Source organism: Falco peregrinus, chromosome 1 (genome assembly GCF_023634155.1).
Source record: "Falco peregrinus isolate bFalPer1 chromosome 1, bFalPer1.pri, whole genome shotgun sequence".
Lineage (NCBI taxonomy): Eukaryota > Metazoa > Chordata > Aves > Falconiformes > Falconidae > Falco > Falco peregrinus.
This window is the reverse complement of record NC_073721.1, coordinates 78,945,393-78,964,055: the sequence shown is the minus strand read 5'-3', so window position 1 is coordinate 78,964,055 and position 18,663 is coordinate 78,945,393. Positions and strand designations below refer to the sequence as shown.

General features: G+C 45.8%; 1 protein-coding gene across 4 annotated transcripts in view; it reads left to right on the top strand.

Annotated features, from left to right (window-relative positions):
• SLC8A3 (solute carrier family 8 member A3) overlaps positions 1 to 18,663 on the top strand; it is a 114,573-nt gene that overhangs the window by 12,764 nt on the left and 83,146 nt on the right. For all 4 annotated transcript variants that reach the window (XM_055791552.1, XM_055791542.1, XM_055791551.1 and 1 more), the window contains exon 2: positions 7,299 to 9,110. In XM_055791552.1, coding sequence (XP_055647527.1) covers positions 7,345 to 9,110 — 1,766 coding nt within the window. In that variant the 5' untranslated portion in view covers positions 7,299 to 7,344. The remainder of the gene's footprint in view (positions 1 to 7,298; positions 9,111 to 18,663) is intronic.

The following is an 18,663-nucleotide window of genomic DNA, read 5'->3' as shown; positions in this document are numbered from 1 at the left end:
TTACCGCTTAGCCTGCCTTTGAATACAAGTAACTACCGGCTCTGCAGCACGAACATACTGTTGACAACAAATCCTAGGGTCTTTAATTGTAGATGTTGCAGATCTGTCATGAAAGTGCCAAAGAAATGTCATGAGCTGCTGCTGTCATCTTTCCTCTAGGATGCCGTGAGTCACTAGGTGGTAAGTTGCACTCTGATGGTGGCACCTGAACCAGCAGTATAATATGTCTGTGAAGCAGGAGCAGTAAATAACACACCCAGTGTGCTGCCACGGGCAGTACATAAAATGTCTTTTACTGACAAGAAGTTTTCCTCACACCGCTGGAATAATTTCTTTTCCCTTCCCCCCTGTTCCCCAAATGGTCTTTGCTGCTCTTTATAAACCAGCAAGAAGGAGAGTGATGAAAACCACTGCCTTGAAGGCTGCCACGGAGGAGTCACTGCCTGTTGCAACCCCACGTGTGGTCGGGTGGCTGCTCCGGATTGTCTCCAGCCCATGGAGGAGGCAGGGGAGCCACTGAGCAGGTGACCCAGTAACTCCACTTCTTGATTTCCCTCAGCCTCCTAAACCTCAAAGGAAGGACCTTCAACCTCTTCACTGGGCCTTTCACATCACAGGCACTGCTAAGTACCTGCCCTCTCAATTTGTCACTGTTCAGACGGCGTAGAATGGTGTGTCCAGATGTGCACTGGTATTCAAACACTGGAGGCTTTAATTCTGTTTAGAAATACCCCTAAATGCAATAAAAAGACTGATGTTTGAGGAGCTGCCTCTAAACGTGCAATGGAGGCTTCCCAGTGACTTCCAAAAGGTCAGGACAGTGACTTTTTGCCAGACTCACGTGTGGTTGCCACTGAGGCGCTGCAGTGATCCCCCAGTGCGGTGCATGCACAGGGTGAGTTTGTTCTGGCCGCCCATGGGCCAGCACTGGGTGTGCTTGTCACCGGCACGCCTGCACTTGTATCTGTGCTTTTTCACTTTTTTAGTGTGAGGCTGGCTGAGCACTGGTGCACATTACCCTGGGAGGCTGTGGAGACTCCATCCTTCATCCTTGAATATCCTCTGGGTATTCAGAAGCCAACTGGATGTGGTCCTGGGCTGCTGGCTCTAGGTGGCCGTGCTGGAGCAGGGGACGGTTGGACAGGCTGACCTCCAGAGGTCCCTGCTAGCTCCTGTGTGAACTGGCCACTCGAAATTCCTGGAAAAACAACAGTGTTATATTCATGAAAAGAAAAAAACCCTTCATCTACATCAGAGCAGATAATACTGCTTTTTAAGTAAGAGGATGGCCACTACTAATCTGCATGTCAGCCTAAATACCAGGTTTTATTTTCTGAATGTAAAAAAGGCTACAGTTCTGGGGGAAAAAAAACCCAAAAGGGTAACGCTCAGTGTCCCTTAGGTTGAGGAATCTGGGACATATGGACATGTATGGGGAACGGAAGAGCAAGCAGCACTGCGGCTCCCGAGGAGACTGTGCGAGCCCACACCGTAAATAAGGCTGGCTGAGAGCGTGGCTGTGGCCGCCCGCCGGAGGGCTTCCTGCAGTGTCTGCCACCTCCTCCTTTACATGGCTGTGCACAGAGTGTAAACCGCAGCTCCTATATCCATATATATCCATCTGTATCCATCTGTCCTATACAGGTATTTTTCATCTGGGGTGAAAGCAAGGACATAAAACGTCCAGCTCGTCGGGTGCAGCCAGTGCGGTAGTGGAAGGGGACAATTAAATATGGGCATCTTTATGGGTTAGCTATTTATGGGGCTGCTTCTCCAGGAGCATCATGGATACTAAAACACAGAAAAACCATCACGGACCAGTTCCCCGGGATAAGTTGAGTGTTTGGAGGTTGCTTGTAGCCATACACAGACTTGTGCTCCATTTGGATCAGCCACTGGGTTCACTGAATCTAACTGGATCCCTTCACTGCAGCATTTCTGTTAGGAATTAGTAGACTTGAGTCATTATGTCAATTAACACCCATTTACCACGCTACAGTGGTAGGAATTGCTCAAATTAGTAGAGACACCAGCCTGTAAATATTAAAAGACTAGCTATGAGAGCTAGGTTTTTTTATGGTAGCTTTTTTGCATGATCTTGAGAGGAAAAAAAAAGGCTGCTTTTGGCATGTACTGAGGGGGTTATTCTGTAGGCAGCTAATTCCGGGGTTTGGCATGTTTACGGTGAAGTGCAAAGCAGCAAGCACCTACAGCTCCCTGCCATAACTTTTCCACAGAACCAAACTGTGGGGATCTGTCATGGCCTAAGCATGAGTTATGGTGCTTTTTTCCCCGTGAAGCCTAGCTGGTACGGTAGCAGGGAGCTAAGCTACCTATCGCTGTGCAATAACTGGTGTAAAGTCAGGTCCTTGGTTGTGCTCGTATCAGGTAGCTGTGTGCCATAAGTAGGATGGTTTAAGGCCTAGCCTGTGTTCAGAAATTTGCATTTGTGTGACAAAATTAATCTAATTACACTGCTCTGGCTTTTTTGGTTTGCAGGTAAATCTTAATTTACACTCTGAGTACTACTCATGTAGCGATGAGCAAAGGGCTCGATAGCATTTGAATGGAGATGATTGAAAAATCGGCTTTGTTTTGTATTAAATATTTTGTTATGCTTTTATTTTGGGGGAAGGAGGAGTGTGAATTTGGTATAATACCTCTTCCGTGAAAACTCAGTTATTTGTTTTCTTTGGCAGAAAGGTTATAATTTCAGGTTTTGCTGATGGTTATAAAAAAGAAATGTGTCCTCAATCAAAAAGCTTTTATGTGCTTTGGAGCTGAGGAATGCGAGGCCCTGTTATTAAGCTGAACCTTATTTCTGTCTCCTCCAGCTTCGGAGTGGGGAGTATGGGATGTCACCAATAGCAGCGCTGTATCCGCTCTGCTCAGGGACAGATGCTTGTCAAGCAGACAGAACCCTTGATCTTGAGATGTCTCTGTCTGGCCCTTGTGCAGCGCCCACGCCTGAACGGGGCTCACCCCGTGCTCACATCTAATCGGCAGCCTTTCCTGGCTCGTCTGGAGTCGAGGGAGAGAGGATATATGGCCACAGATGTACCCATGCGTCTGATTTATCTGAGGGTGGGAGGGAGAAGGGAAGGAAAGGGAGGTGCCCAGACAACCTAATCTTATTTGCAGGTCAAATTCAAAGGGGTTTATGATGGTTTAAGGGGAATTTTGTCTAAATAAGAAACTGATAGGGACTTAGCGGTTTGTCTTTGGTTTTGTATTTATTGAGCAGTGATCTGGGGAATTTGGCATGTGGAGGTTATGTGTTAGCAGCCATCACTGTGCTATGTTGCCTCTTGATTTGATTTCTTGCTGTGAATGCTTCCTATTGAAAATACTTTTGTCTTTAGAGTCATGTGAACAGCTGTATGCAAAAAGCTAAATTATAAGGGATTGGTATAGCCTTCCCAGCTTTCTACCTCACTATAGGTCCACAGCAGACAAACCATCAGTCTTCTGAAACTCGGTAAGGAGCTTGATAGTTGTCTAAAAGTAATTGTCTATTGTAGGCTTAATTGTGACAAGCATGGTCCATGCTACTTCCTGCATTGTCTCCAGAAGTATTTCAGGAACTGGTCTTTTTATTTATGGGTTCTACGTATGGATTTATGGATCACATGGCCATTGTCAACTCTTGTAGAAGGAATTCCCCCTGCTAAAATAAATCTTTTCAGAGCCTTGTTTTGAACACTAGCTCATTCTGGTGCAGTGATGTTTGCTGCGTTTTGTCTCTCTTTTGCATTGATTAAGGGTAAGGGGACGAGTCTACTTCAGTCTTGGCAGAGCCAGAACTACGTAGATCCCCTCTGGTCATTTCTGGACTGAGTTTAATAGATACACTTGAGGGAAACCTTGAGCCTTGTGTAAGCAACCTGGCTGACCTAGAGCTACAGGGTGAGTTTTAACTTTTCTATCCTCTGTCATCTGAATGTTAAAAGTGTTACCTCAATGTTTTATTCAAAGCTGTTTTAAAATTTAATAGTTTTATTCTATGTTGTAAAGCACTTTTGCATCAGTTCCCAAGGTGGGGGATGACAGTAAGAATGCTTCACTGTGTTTTTCAGATTCGTTAGGTTAATGTTTTTCATGTTAATGAACACATATTAAGATCTTATTAGACAGTGTGTGTGTGACAGTTCCTGTTGATCTCACTGGGGAGTTTTTCTGTGTCAAAGAATTGCAGTATCAGGTCATTACTATATCATTTTAGAAAATCATTGTGACCTCCACAATATTAAAATGTTTGTCAAAGCAAGTGAAAACCAGTGAAGAAAAGTATTCCTGAAATCTGAGACTTTAGTCTACAACCCATAGCCCGAGTTTGGATTACTCTGGTAGAGGTTTTTGTTTGTTTTTGAAATAATATGTGATTAGTTGGCAGAAAAATAGTAAAATTACCTTCTACTTAAAATCAAATTAACAATTTAAGGATCGGCGAGGTCCTGGAGTGTGTTGAGGAATGGCTAGCAATAGAAACCATCATGGCATTACAGAAGGTAGACAGATAGTGTTAATTGCAGAAGGTGGTTGTCCCACAGAGAGGGAGTTGGTGGTAGCGATGATTTATTTCAGAGGGCAGTTTAGTCATTGCACTATTCCTAGACAAGGCTCTGAATTTAAGTGATACTTAGACTCTTAAGTCATTTTTGAAACCAAATTTAGGTGCTTGAGTCACATAGATGTTTTTGAAATTACTCCTGTCTTTCTGTCAGCTGATTCTACATGACTGATCTTGGAAGACACAGCACCCACTGGCTGCTGTACAGTTAAGTAGGAGCTGGGAGCTGGAAGTAAGAGGTTGTTGGATACCTCTCGATACTGGTTGGTGGATACAACTGTCAGCAACTGCAGTATGGAAAAGGATGATCTGATGTACCTGGGGTGGTTTTGGAGCTGCTGTGCTTGTGTGGTTGGTCTCCATGTGCACCTTGAGTCAGAGGTAGCTGGAATGTCATCTCAACTGTGCACCTGCACACACCTGCCTTGCAGCCTAGAGGTCTTGTGCTCGCTGCTCACAGTTACTCTGCACATTCGCTGTCCCTTTTTCAGGTATTTCCCAACATCCTGCAGCCAGAAATCTGGTACAATACCATGCGGAGCGGGAGGGAAGGCAGAATGGGAGTGTCAGACTGAACCCAAGTTGCACATGCTGGGTAGCTCAGTCTGACCCGTGACCCTGAGCTATGCTGGCAGCGAGGTGTTTTAACGAGACTTCAAGACTGTGGCTAGGGCTGGGGCTGTCTAACAGCCCTCACTGGGGCTGACGTCCCTCTGAACCCCGGGGAATAGGATAGACAGGCAGGTAAGTAGGTGTTGGAGAGAGAAGGTAAGCAGGCTAACGTGGGAGAATCTCACTCTTCTGAATTAGTCCAGGTAGCGTGAAGAAGTGTATTGTTTTTTCATATCAAGGATGTCAGATATGGACTTGTGATCCTGATACTGCATAATCAATTCTCTCCCCTCTGCTGTGCTTTGTCAGGAGCGGTTTTGTTCATTTGCAGTCCTCGTTCACGCTTTCCTTCCTGCTTTGCTTGTCTTTATAGATTTTTATCTGAAAGTTGAAAACGTTTTTGTTGATATCGGGAAGAGTGCACCCGCTTTTGGAAAGAGGCAAGCGACACAACATGATGATAAAATAGCCATTCGAGATGCATTTGTTAATGCTGATAACATTAAAATGTTGCCTGGAATATTTACAGTGCAAGAGAGAGACAAGGGATCTCCTCAAGTGTTTGGGGGCCAGTTCATCTCTTTGAACTGCTGCCACCTCAAGGTTAAGCATCTGCTCTAAACTTGCTGGCTGGGTACCCTCTTGAGACTAAGGGGAGAGGTAGGAAGGGACAAAACCCCTTCTGGAGATGTGTGTCTTAAATACATCTTTTGGGTCAGAGCAGGGTGGGACAGGAAGAGTTGTGCCCTGGAAGCGACCATTTCTTTCCTGTGGCTGCAAATGGAGCCTCAGTGACTTCATTTGACTTACTGCCCAAGATTTAAGTAGTTACAGCAGGGGAAATTAATCCCAGCCCTACTGATTTGGCAGTACAAGCCTCAATGAAAGTTAGTGGGAGTTAAGGCTCTTGAACCTTCCAAGTGCTGTAGATAATGTTGCTATTAACTTTGATGTTTCCTGTGAGATGCGTGGCTGTGTCTGAACTCACAAACGTGATTTGTCAGCTAAAGCTGAGACCAAATGCTTCCTGAGGCCTGTTATAAAGGAAGGAGAATAGTGTGATCCATGACAATGTGATGGGTTCCGAATCCAATTTTAGGTGGTGCAAGCTCTACAGCGATGTAGTCCATAAGTATAGAAGGCATTATTGATCAGTGATATGCCAAATCTGTGCGATACATGAATCAGCTCCTTTGGTTTTGCGTGGTATTTTAGGTTAGAGGTTATTTTCGCTTTAAGAGGGTGTTTGAAAATACCTATATCTTAGGGATACAGAGGGAGCGTTGGTGGATATGTCCTTTTACTCTGTCTTCTGGGTTCATGAGTACAGCTTTTTCTAACTGTGGTGGTTTCTGTGACCATTTAAAAGCGGGATTGTTGGTGTAAAGTGTGATTGTCCAGATCACGGTGGAAAGGCTATTGAAAATGGCTTTTGGTGCTTTGCTGAGCACAAATGCTCTGCCCTGTTTCTGGGCTGACATTTTTACCTCCTGAATTGGAGACTCTGTTCCTCAGAAGCTTAGGAGAGCCCTAGGACCCTTCTGGAGACTCTGCAGCCTGTTAGGCGGGGCTGGCTGTGGGGATGGTTTGGCCACTAAAGTACTTCATAATTCATAACTGAATTATGTCCTACAAAAGGACTTCATTTGGATGTCGCTCACTGGCCTTAAATGGTGCTTCTTGTGTTGCGAGTGATTCCTTGACTTGTCTTATCCCCTGTGTGGTGAGACAGGGAGCCTTTAGATTGGGTTTCTTGTGCTGAGTTGAAGTGCTGTGTGCTGGGGAGCACCATGGCACCATTAGGTCAGTGGCAGCTGAGCACTCAGTACTCCTGCTGTGCACATTTTGTAGGTCTAGAGTGGGCTATTTCATACATACATACATACACTTTTCCTCCGAGTTACTCTTCTAGCAATTGATATTCATCTGCAGGGCATGTAAATGCTGCAGTTTGTTAGGGTCCCTGCTAAATACCTTCTCCAAAGTGACAGAGAGACAACTCATGCATCTCTACCGGTACTCTTCAGTGGTGAGATACTGGAGTGCATTTGGGTAAATGTTGCATCTTCTTTTTCTCTCATGCTTCCCTCCCCCCTCTCTGTTTTGTTTGTTGCAGGTTCTCGGCCTTTTTGGATCTACACAGTGGAAGTTGCATCTTGTGTATGGCGTGGTTAAGCTTGCAGCCTGTCACCTCGGCCTTCCTCCATTTTGGGCTGGTTACTTTTGTGCTGTTTTTGCATGGTTTGCAGGTGGATGCTGGCCTGACGGGAGACTCAACCAGTTCAGTACAAAACAGCTCGTGTTCAGGATCTTTTGACTGCAAGGAAGGTGTTATCCTGCCAATATGGTACCCAGAAAACCCATCCCTTGGGGACAAAATTGCCCGTGTTATCGTATACTTTGTAGCACTGATCTACATGTTCCTTGGAGTCTCCATCATTGCAGATCGTTTCATGGCATCTATAGAGGTCATTACATCACAAGAGAAAGAAATCACGATTAAGAAACCCAATGGAGAGACCACAACGACCACCATTCGGATTTGGAATGAAACTGTTTCCAACTTGACCCTCATGGCTCTGGGCTCCTCTGCTCCTGAGATCCTTCTGTCTCTGATAGAAGTATGTGGGCATGGATTCATAGCTGGAGACCTGGGGCCGTCTACAATTGTTGGCAGTGCTGCTTTCAATATGTTTATCATCATTGCCATCTGTGTCTATGTGATCCCTGATGGGGAAACCAGAAAGATAAAACACCTGAGGGTTTTCTTTGTCACAGCTGCGTGGAGCATCTTTGCTTACATCTGGTTGTACATGATCCTTGCTGTCTTCTCTCCAGGTGTGGTTCAGGTCTGGGAAGGTCTGCTCACGCTTTTCTTCTTTCCACTTTGCGTCCTTCTGGCTTGGATAGCAGATAGACGTCTGCTTTTCTATAAGTATATGCACAAAAAGTACCGTACTGACAAGCACAGGGGCATTATCATAGAATCAGAAGGTGATCACCCGAAAGGAATCGAGATGGATGGCAAGATGATGAACTCCCACTTTCTAGATGGAAACTTAGTGACTGTGGAGGGGAAGGAGGTAGATGAATCTCGCAAAGAGATGATCCGGATCCTTAAGGACCTGAAGCAAAAGCACCCAGAAAAGGACTTGGACCAGCTGGTAGAGATGGCTAACTACTATGCCTTGTCTCATCAGCAAAAAAGCAGAGCCTTTTATCGGATTCAAGCTACCAGAATGATGACGGGAGCTGGCAATATTCTGAAGAAGCATGCAGCTGAGCAAGCCAAGAAGACCACCAGCTTGCATGAAGTGCGACCAGATGAACCTGAGGAATTCATATCCAAAATTTATTTTGACCCCTGCTCTTACCAGTGTCTTGAGAACTGTGGTGCCGTTCTCCTGACAGTGGTGCGGAAAGGAGGGGACATGTCCAAGACCATCTATGTGGACTATAAAACAGAGGATGGCTCTGCCAATGCTGGTGCTGACTATGAGTTTACAGAGGGGACTGTTGTCTTGAAATCAGGAGAGACTCAGAAGGAGTTCTCAGTGGGAATTATTGATGATGACATCTTTGAGGAAGATGAGCATTTCTTTGTGCGGCTCAGTAATGTCCGTGTGGTGGAGAGTGAGGAACCTCCAGAGCTCAGTAACTCCCCATACCCAAAGGCCATATTGGCTTCTCCTTGTGTGGCCACAGTGACTATACTGGATGATGACCATGCTGGCATCTTCACATTTGAGTGTGATGTTATACATGTCAGTGAGAGCATTGGTGTGATGGAAGTCAAAGTCCTAAGGACATCAGGTGCTCGGGGTACAGTCATAGTGCCATTTAGGACAGTAGAAGGAACAGCAAAAGGAGGTGGAGAAGACTTCGAAGACACTTACGGGGAGCTGGAGTTCAAGAATGATGAAACTGTGTAAGTACCCCATTCGTTTCTGTTCCTGGGAGTAGTTTTGGTGTTTAACCCCACATTTTGCATCCATTACAGGTGAATGCTGACAAGGGACAGGCTCCTTTCTTCAGCTTTCCATCAGTTTTCCTACTTACCTCTTTCAGGCAAGAACCGACAGCAGGATTTAAGAGCTCAAAGCTCTTGTCCATTCCCTCTTGGGAATTTCAAAGTGAAGCTTAGAAATATTTGGGGGTGGGGATACATCATTCTCTGAGGTCCTGTACTAAAGCTAAGGGTTAATGGAGAGTTAAGGTAGAGAGAGGAAAAAAAGGGCGAGCTTCTACCGAGCTGGGCAAATACTGGAAAGCCTCTTTTTGAACACCATTCATAGAGTACACAGGAGTTTATTGCAATCCCTAGATGAAAAGTTTGCAACAGTTACTCCCCGGCAAGCAAGAGCTGCTCAGTAGACATGCGACTTTATTTTCACAGGAGCAGCACATTGTACCTGTGTCCCTAGGCTGTCTGTGCAACTTGCAGGTCTGTGTGGCAGCTATTTCATAGCATAGGCACAGCTGCAAGCTATTCTGCTGGACTCGTGAAATCCTTCCAGCCTTTATGTCCCTATGGTCTACCCATATTCCCCACATCACCTTCCCTAGATCTCCGTACCTCTTGTTCTTTTACTACCTGTGGTTTTCCCCTTGTAAAATACCATGGCAATTGGCAGTAATGGTCTAAAGCGCTGCAGCTCACAGCCTGTCCATGTGGCTCCATGACCCAGTGTTTTCATACAGAATAAAGAAGGGAAGCAGAATGGGCTGCACTGGTCCTGTTAATTCAGCTCTTTTATTGGTACGAAGTAGCTGATACCAAGCTAGGAAGTAATAAAGACCAGAGAGGTCTAATTGCTTTAAGTACCTGCTGTTAACATTGGTGAGGAGTGAGAAAAATCCCTTAGCTAAGTAGGGAGAGGCGTGTGAGCCTGGTGCTAAAATTCCCTGGTGTTAAGTGCCTAGGTTCCTCTAGTTAACACCTAATCACTTGAGCTATCAAAGGAAGGATTGTGCAGACTTGGAACCAGCATCAGAGAAAGGAAATCTTTGTACCAAGCCTCCCAATACAGTATCCAAAAGGATGTTAGTATATTGAATGCTATGGAGTAGGGATGCCCTAATTCAACAGCACCTTCTGCCTTAGCCCACTAAACCATTTAATCCAGCTAATATCCACAGTCCTGATGCTTGATTATAAGTACATGTTCTTCCTATTAAAGGAAGAGAAGCTGCTGGGTGGCTGGCTTTAGCCACTATCAGAGCTGGAAGAGGATCAGCTGTCCTCATCTGGCCTTTGCAGGGAGGTGGGCCATGCAGGTTAGTCTCCTTAATTGAGCTGCAAGCTGATTTCTCTAAAGAAAGTGAAGAAGAATGTCAGATGGAGCTGTAGTTACAGTCTCGTATGAATAGACTACCTAAAATATAATGGGTACTACCTTGGTTCGGCTAGGTCTTGAAGGAAGGAGGCTTTTCGTGCTTGAGGAAGGCCCATTAGTGAAAGGCCAGCAAATCTGGGGTACCAGAGAATAAGCCCATGAGCCATCTTACTCCAGACTGTTCTCTTTTTCATTCATCCTCTGGCTGATGGAAGACTTCTTCTTGTCTTTGAAAACTGTGACAGGTCAGAGCATAGCCGCATAGTTGCTTCACTTAGGTTAAAACAAATCAGGTTCAGCAGGACCATGTGTATCCTTGTGGGACAGACTCTAGTGGCAATGAAGGCCAGCCAGAAAACAAGGGTGTGTAGGTTGCTTAACACTGTGGTTTGTGACCCAGAGAAGGTGCCCTAGAGCACAGATGAGATATTTGTGGTGTACTTAAAACTGTCCCACACCTAATGCATTGATGTGACTTTCACTTCTGCATCAGAAGACCGCTGGGAACAAAGCCTGCTAGCCACAGTGGCCATGGAGACATGTGGCTAGCAGAGATGAATTTGTTTTGAAGCTTGAATTAGTGTAGCTGTGTCAACATAGCACTTAATCAAACTAACAAGGAGGGAGATCATGTCAGCCAGCAGGCTGCCTTTATTCATTCTGGGGATTCATTTTAAATCTCCAGATCTTCTGGGAATGGAGTTTTGGGCTGGAAACATGTGAAGGCAGTTTTCAGTAATCAGCCCTTGGCCTTTAAATTCAGTGAACACAGGCCAGCTGCTATACTTTTCCAGCTCTTCTCTGAGGTGCAGGTGGAAGCAGCCATAAAAACCTGTAGTGGAACGGGTAGATTTAATTTCTTCTTCCATTTTTGCTTTCTAATTCCGAATGCAGAAAAATAATTTTGAGCAAGTATTTATTTAGACTTTAAACAAATCTGAGGTGATTCAGTCTGAATTTGGAGTTCAGACCCGTAATGCTACTGTTCCAACATACATTGTCTGGTTTTGGTGAGCCCAGTTTGGGAAGATGGCTGGATTGGGCATTTGGGACAGTTTTTCTCACCCAGAGAGCAGTGTAGGGTCATGGTACAAGGCTGTATGAAGACACTGGGTCACCAGATGGCCAGGGGGTTGCCTGGCTGAATATTTGAAGCCGTACTTCTTAAACGACTTGCCACGGAGGGGATCCACCACGAGGTACTGACATGCCCTGCACACCGACGGGGGGACCGAGGGTCTATGAGGCCTGGTGCAGAACAGAGAGGAAAGCAGGAGGGCTAAGGTGGTCAGTAATCTATGCTAAGGACTGAGGGTCAGAAAGTAGTGAGAAGTTACATGCTCCCCACTTCAGCCTGCTAATGAGTCCCTCCTCTAAGAAAGGTGAAACTTGAGCTCTGGTTTCCAAGCTGATGTAGGAGCTGCTTGTGGATGGAGTCCTGCCTACCTCACCGCTTTAACCTTAGCGTTCTCCTCATGGAGTCACGTCAAAAGGCTTTTGACTCATGGAGTCAAGAAATGAATTAACAGCACCTTGCAAACACATAAGACAGTGCTAAGCTTTGCTGTGGCTGTGCATGTGTGCTAAGGGTCTGCAGAACTGCAGCCACAAAGAAGCACTGATCAGTGTAAACTGGAGGAGAGTAGAAGCCTCAGTTCGTGCTCTTAGCTCATTCTCTGACACATGAATTAAGAAACTTCAGTTCTCATTCTGTAGCGGCAGGTGATCTGTAAGGAGTTTGTAGGTTGGCCTCCTTAACTGTAGTGATGGCAAGATTAATCTGGGGGGCAGTGGATTACACAGCATCTTTGAGATTAAACTGTAGGAGAGGTGCTGCCATCTACCAAATCCCCAGGGCCAAGGATAAGCACTTTCCCTGAAAGCCAAATGGAGAATGGGTTTGCACTTAAGTATAACAAGATAAACTATCTTAGGGCTCTTTTTAAGAGGCTTTCCCTAAAATATGTGGGACTAAAAAAAAAAAAAAAAAGATGGGTTGATGCAAATGTTACAGAATGAGAGGGAAATGGAAGATGGGTTGATGCAAATGTTACAGAATGAGAGGGAAATGGATCCTGCCACCGGGTCTTGCTTATTGCCTCTGTGATTCTTTCTAGACTAACATGGTCAAAGTTTCCTTACTCACGTTTGGGTGGGAGCACAAGAGGAAGCAGGATGAGATGAGGAATGCCGTTGTTACTGAAATATGGTCCCATGCAGCGTGTGTGTGTGCGTATGGATGTGTATGGGTGTTGGATAGCTATAAATCAAGCTATATAATCTTGAATGCTTACATCTGTTGAAAAGGGAATTGATCAGCTCTCAAATATTTGATTATGCTGTGTCTTTTTCAATATGTCTATTATTTCTGAACTCCTACTCCAGTGAGGGTCAGATATGACCTAAGCAGCTGAAGCAGAATCCTAGCTCTCTTGTTGACTAAAAGGAAAAAAAAACCCCACCACCTTAGTTGTTTTTCTGGTTGTTGTTGTTTTGTGGTGTTTTTTGGGTTTTTTTTTGCAAGATGACCGAACGCTTTTCTGTTAAATGATTTTGTGTGGAAATAAATGTCAGGTTCTTGGAGGTATGATAATGTAGAAGAATGATTGACCCAGCTGCTTTATCATGTCCAAGCAATAAAGAAATCATTAAGAGCCAGCAGCAAAAAGTGAATTGGGTTTTAAAGGATTTTCTTTTGCATAATAAAGAGAACTCCCAGCAAGTCATTAAATTTAATTTAAATTTTCTCTGTTTAAATTGTTTCCTCTGCTTAAATTCATAGGGAAATTAGTCTAGGTCTTGCTTTAGAAAGTTTAGGAAGATCCATGAGTTACCAGTAGCTAATTGTTATGCTAGCTAGGAAATAAAGTGGTAAGTTCTGCTGTGGCCATGCCATTGCAGCAGCTACACGGAGCTAAGGTTTATGCCAAGAGATCTACTTTGTTACTTGCCTTTGTTGCTGGTCACTCAATGACTTGCAGGACCTGAAGGCTGCTAGAGATGTAGTCATCTCCCCCGAGTCTATAGTTCTCAAGAGTATTGTCTGTGGCTCAGGAGAGAGCTGGGTGTTGAGAGATGCTGTGGTGTTAAACTGGTATTAAATGGCCTGCAAAGCCTCTTTGCAAAGTCAGTGTGGCTGAACTTTGGTAACATGTGGAAACCTACTGTCACTAATCTATGCGTGTGTTAAGCAGAGCTCTCAGTAACAGAAGGGCTGTCTCCTCCATTCTTACAGAGACTGCTGGAGACAAACATATTAATCTTGCTGCCTATCGAGGCAGGCTTTTTTCTTTTTCTTTAGGATTTGGGCAGGACGTTGTGTGCAAATTGCACGTTGTTTCTCCTTGTCTGCTTCTCCCCAGAGAAACCCCCAGGCTGCTGTGTGCGTGACTGTGGCTGCTCCGTGGAGTCACTGTGAGCCTTGGGCTGTCTCTGGAGTGTGCGCTTAAGTTTGGTGGCGCTGGTGCTCCAGAGTGCTGCCATTACACTAAGCAGTAGAAAACCACATGCATTTCTTTCTGTTGGGGGCTTCAGGCATTTGCTGGCAGGTGGGCTCATGGAGAGTGTGTGTACGTATGCATCTGAGGGCCAGAGCTCCGGTTGGTGCTGTGCCCCAAGGCTGGTGGTTAACAGCTGCCCCAGGCAGCCACCGCAGTGCTGCTGCCCTCCATCCTGTGTGTTGTGCCACCTGTGTTTGGTGGAAAGGTCAGTATCCCTTCCTCCTCCTTTTCCTCTCCTGTCTACCCATGCTTGGGTGCAGGGATACCTGGGCCCCAACCCTTTGCTCGTGGTTCTGCTGTGGTGGCTGTTAGCTTCCCCCAGCAGATCTGGTGAAGGTGATAATGGAGAAAGGTGAATGGCAGTTTTCTAGTTTGCAAGGATGTCATACTGAGGTTTGGTGTAATTAATTGTCATTCCTTTTTGCCATTCAGTGCTTGAGGAAACTGTCAACTTTTTTAATTTGATCACCTGTACAGTCATGGTTGTGGCATTTTGAGGGGAATGCTTTTAATGATACTTAGCTCTTTTGCTAAGTGTTTCATCAGTAGAACTCAACACTTTGCAAAGGAGATCAAGGGACGCTGTTCACATTTTACAGATAGGGGAAAAAATACGGAGAAAGCAGCTTCTCTTCCCTCTGGATTACCCGGCAGATCAGAAGCAAAGGCAGGAATAAAGCTGATCTCCCTGAAGTACTGGCCCGTGCACTATCCAGAAGAAGGTCTGTGTACATCAAGCTTGTAACTTCCTGTAGCTCAGGACCACGGTGAATTTATGTAGATTCACTGACCTCTCCCCGGTTATTGCAGATCAGGTTGGTGCAGGCAGTAGCTGTAGTATCTCACAATTCTCTCACACCTTAGTGGGACTCCAAGCAATGAGAATTTGTTATTTGAGGCTGATGGTTTCCTTCTCTCGGGACACACTCCTTCCCATTAGAGCCTTCTTGAGATGGAACTTGAGACTAAATTCTCCAGATGCTTCTCCAGTTTGTTTCCATCAGTGGGTAAGCTCTTTCTGGCTTTCTCTTCCTACATCTTCACATAAATTAGAAGTTCTTGATTCCCATTTTAATTCAGATTAAGGGAAAATAGTAGTAGCTGTCTTCCAGTTAAAAAAAAACTTTTCTCCACTCTGTTGCCAGTGGTGAAAGGCTGTTGTATTTGCTTCTTGATGTGAAATTCTTATATCAGTGTTCTTAACTGTGGCAGCTTCTAATTTAACTTTAGTCCTTTACACATGCACACACATGCTCTGGGTTTCTGCTGTACTCCCACTGTGAGGTCTAGGTGATGTGACCTGCAGGGGATTAGTGTAAGTGTCAGGGGACTGTTTCTGGAGCATATGTGAAATCAGCCTGCAGAAATGTGAGACCATGGCACCGTCTTGGGAAGAAGAGAAACCCTGAGTTGACCTTCACCTTCCCAGATAGTCCTGTTGGTAGGTGTTGAGGGGACACACTTTGCCCTCTGTCCGTGAAGAATGACAAATTACATCCTGTCTCAGACTGTGACTTCTTGCCCACCAGATGAGGTGTTGTATGAGTTTGTGACAGCATTAAACAGGGGAGGCCTGGGACCCCAGCTCAAAAGGGAGGCATGTGGTAGAAATTGGCTCCTTGGAGCTGGTGCATGCTCTGATCTGGCAGAGAAGCCCCTGGAAAGCTCATGGGTTCCTCAAGTAGGAGGCCCTTGGAAGGGATCTTCTGGGATGTATGAGAGGGCAGTGATATTCCTAGCTTTGAACCAACACAGGGAAATGCACCCTGCCAGATGACAAAATCAAGTTTTGGGTTTAAAAACAAACAGCAGACCAGAGCTGATTCAAGATAAAACAAGTCTACTGTGGCTTGGGTGAGTTTTGCCTCCTTTACTCATACTGGCTCACGCATTATTGTGTGGAGCACCTTTGCAAATGAGTGGGTTGGACATCATACCCTTTATACACAGGTTTGCAGAGGTACTAGTCATTTGTTTCCAACCTATAAGAAGGAGGAGAAAACACAGTCTGATTGACGCAGCTTCAGGGAATAAGAAGAGATGCTGGTGGCAAGGCTTGATAGACCATATATCACTCCAGGTGTGTGCTGGGAGTTTTTTTTAACCCACAGTGGGAATGTTACTTACAGCATCACTATAATGTGTATTTGATTTCTAACAGATTAGTGGTAACAAAGTTTCTGAGTTAAATATGGGTTTCTCCTTTTTCTAAATGAGATGAGGAGAACAGCAGAGTCTAATATCTCCCCAGCCATAGGTCCTCCAGCAAGTTTTCATTGTGGCTAAATAAAGCAGCTGATCCTGGTAGAAGGTGGCAGCTCTTTCAAGTAAGAGATGATTTACCTGTTGGTACCAGTGTGGAAACAAGCCAGTTGTTTCTTACTTACCTCATGTCAGGATAAGAGGTGGTAAGAGAATTTGCTGTACTAGCTGATAGACACACCAGGGACCATGTTCATCCTCCATTTAGCTTCAGTGAAAACAGCAGATTTAAAGCTGGGAGGAATGTGGACTGGTACGTATTTACAGCTGCCTTAGCAGATGGGCTGTTGACAGATGAGGCCCCTCAAGTCTCTGCCTGGGTGCCAGCACGTACTGCTGCAAACATTTTAGTTGAAGCCAGTCCTGGTGCTGAGCGGGCCCTGACTGCTCGGTGGGTCAGGCCCTTTGGGTGGGTTGTGCTGGAGGGGCAGTGGGGTGGAAGCCTGAATGTCAGGTAGAAGCAGTTCTTCCTGCCAGGGCTTGCAGGACCTGTCCTTAGGAGGCTGATGGAGACACGTGCCGAGCTGCCTCAAAGCCTGGGCAGCCTGGTGTGGAGCATGGCTGCAGCCCCAGGGCTGGGCTGCAGCTCCTGGAAACCCTCCCATGGACCTCGGATCCCCGACAGCCTCTGCTGTGTCCTGCTGCTCTTCTTCCCAGTGCTGGTGTGGAGCCTCTGTGGGTATTAAGAAGAGTCCAGGACTTAATGCTCTACCCCTGGTGAGAAAAAGCCATGGCTCTGGTCTCCTTGTCCTTCTGTTAGATGGTGGAAAGTGTTCTTTGGTGTTTTTAGGTGCTGGGAAGGAAAGAGGCCTTTTCCCTCGCCCCTGTTTGCCTCTCCAAACAGTGTCCAGGAGCAGTTGCTCCTGCCTGCTACAGCTGTTGTGCTGAGTGTGTCGTTGAAGGTTTACTTGCTGCTGCGCCTCTGGTGCTCTCTGTAAAAGTATGTTGTTAAAGTGAAATGGGCTAGGAGTTACCTTTTGTGCCTCCGTTTTTCTTTCCATGAGATAAGCAAGCCGAATGGGTCCTACCATCATAAAAATGCCCACCTGAGCACAATGCTGCTCTGCTTTTCTTCTTTAGAGAACAAAAGTGTGATAAAGTTATCCATATTTAATGCAGAAATTCTGCTTTGCTTATCTCTGCTTTACCTGTCTTCCCTCCTGGGTTGGTCTCTGCTTTAATAGCAATTGCTTTAAGTTTTGGCTTAATACTGCTATCTCTGCCTCCCTTAGTAAAGACAACTGGACCATGATGCTGTTTAGAAAGGGTGTGCCAGGACCGATGTATTTGCTGTGTGAGTCCAAATAAGCACAGAGTGCCCTGTTTTCTAAGACATCAGAAATGCTTCTTCGTTTTGGGGTGGTTTGTGGTTAGCTTTGATAGCTCACAGTAGTCTTCTCTTTCTGTAGCAGAGCTGGGGGGAGAGAACGTGTGAATTGGCAGTTTTTCCCAGATGTGTCCTGTTAGCTGACACCACCAGAGGTGGGCAGAGCTGTGAATAATGCAGAAGTGCAGTGAATGGACTGTGTGTGAGCAGTAACTGCTTGCCTAGCAGTTGGGCTGCTAGGGTTTCATCGACTGTGTCCTGCAGAACAGTACCTGAAAGCTGTAGCAGGTTGGAGCATACCAGATGCCTGGCTGCTGCTGGTGTCTGAGGCTGTAGCGCTGCGGAAGCGTGAGGAGCTGTATGCGCTTCTTCTGTGTTGGAAGATCTTTATTTTCTGTAATTAGCGATTGCTTGGCATAACTGTCTGTCTTGCTCTTTTTGTGGCCTGACAAGTGGAGCAGTGCCAGATGTGGTCTGTGGGAGTCGGAGCTGATGACAGCTTCAGTAGGTCATTAGAGTCTGTGGTGGGCAGCTGGTGCTAGCTTTCCCTTGAGGTGACTTAAAGAAAGGAAAAAAATGAGCTCAGGGGCCTGATTATCCCATCCTTTGTACAATACAGAGCAGCAAAAAAAGGCATAACAGATGTGACATCTCCCCTGTCTTGACAGTAAGTTGTAGATGGCAGTGGTGAAGCAGGAGAGAAGCACAAAGTGGTTTTCCTGGTGCACAGCCCCCAGAGGAGAGGGTAAAGAGCAAGGAGCTGTTGCCTTTGGTGCTGAGAGCATCAGTAAGTGGACAGCTAGGTTTTTTTCTTCCCTGAGCTCTGTGGGGAGCAGTAGGTCCACATGTGTTTCTGTGCAGTGCTTCTGGCTAGCCGTGAGCCTGAGGAGGTGAGGTGCCATGGTGCAGAGCGGTTTGGGCACACCGGTCCCCAGCACGCTGCTAACAGGCAGGCTGTGCTGAGTTTGCAAACCTGGTGCTGCAACTCCCCTAGGAAGAGCTAGTTCATGAGGAAAAACTGAATGAGTCCGTACTAAAATGGAGAGCAAAATCTAA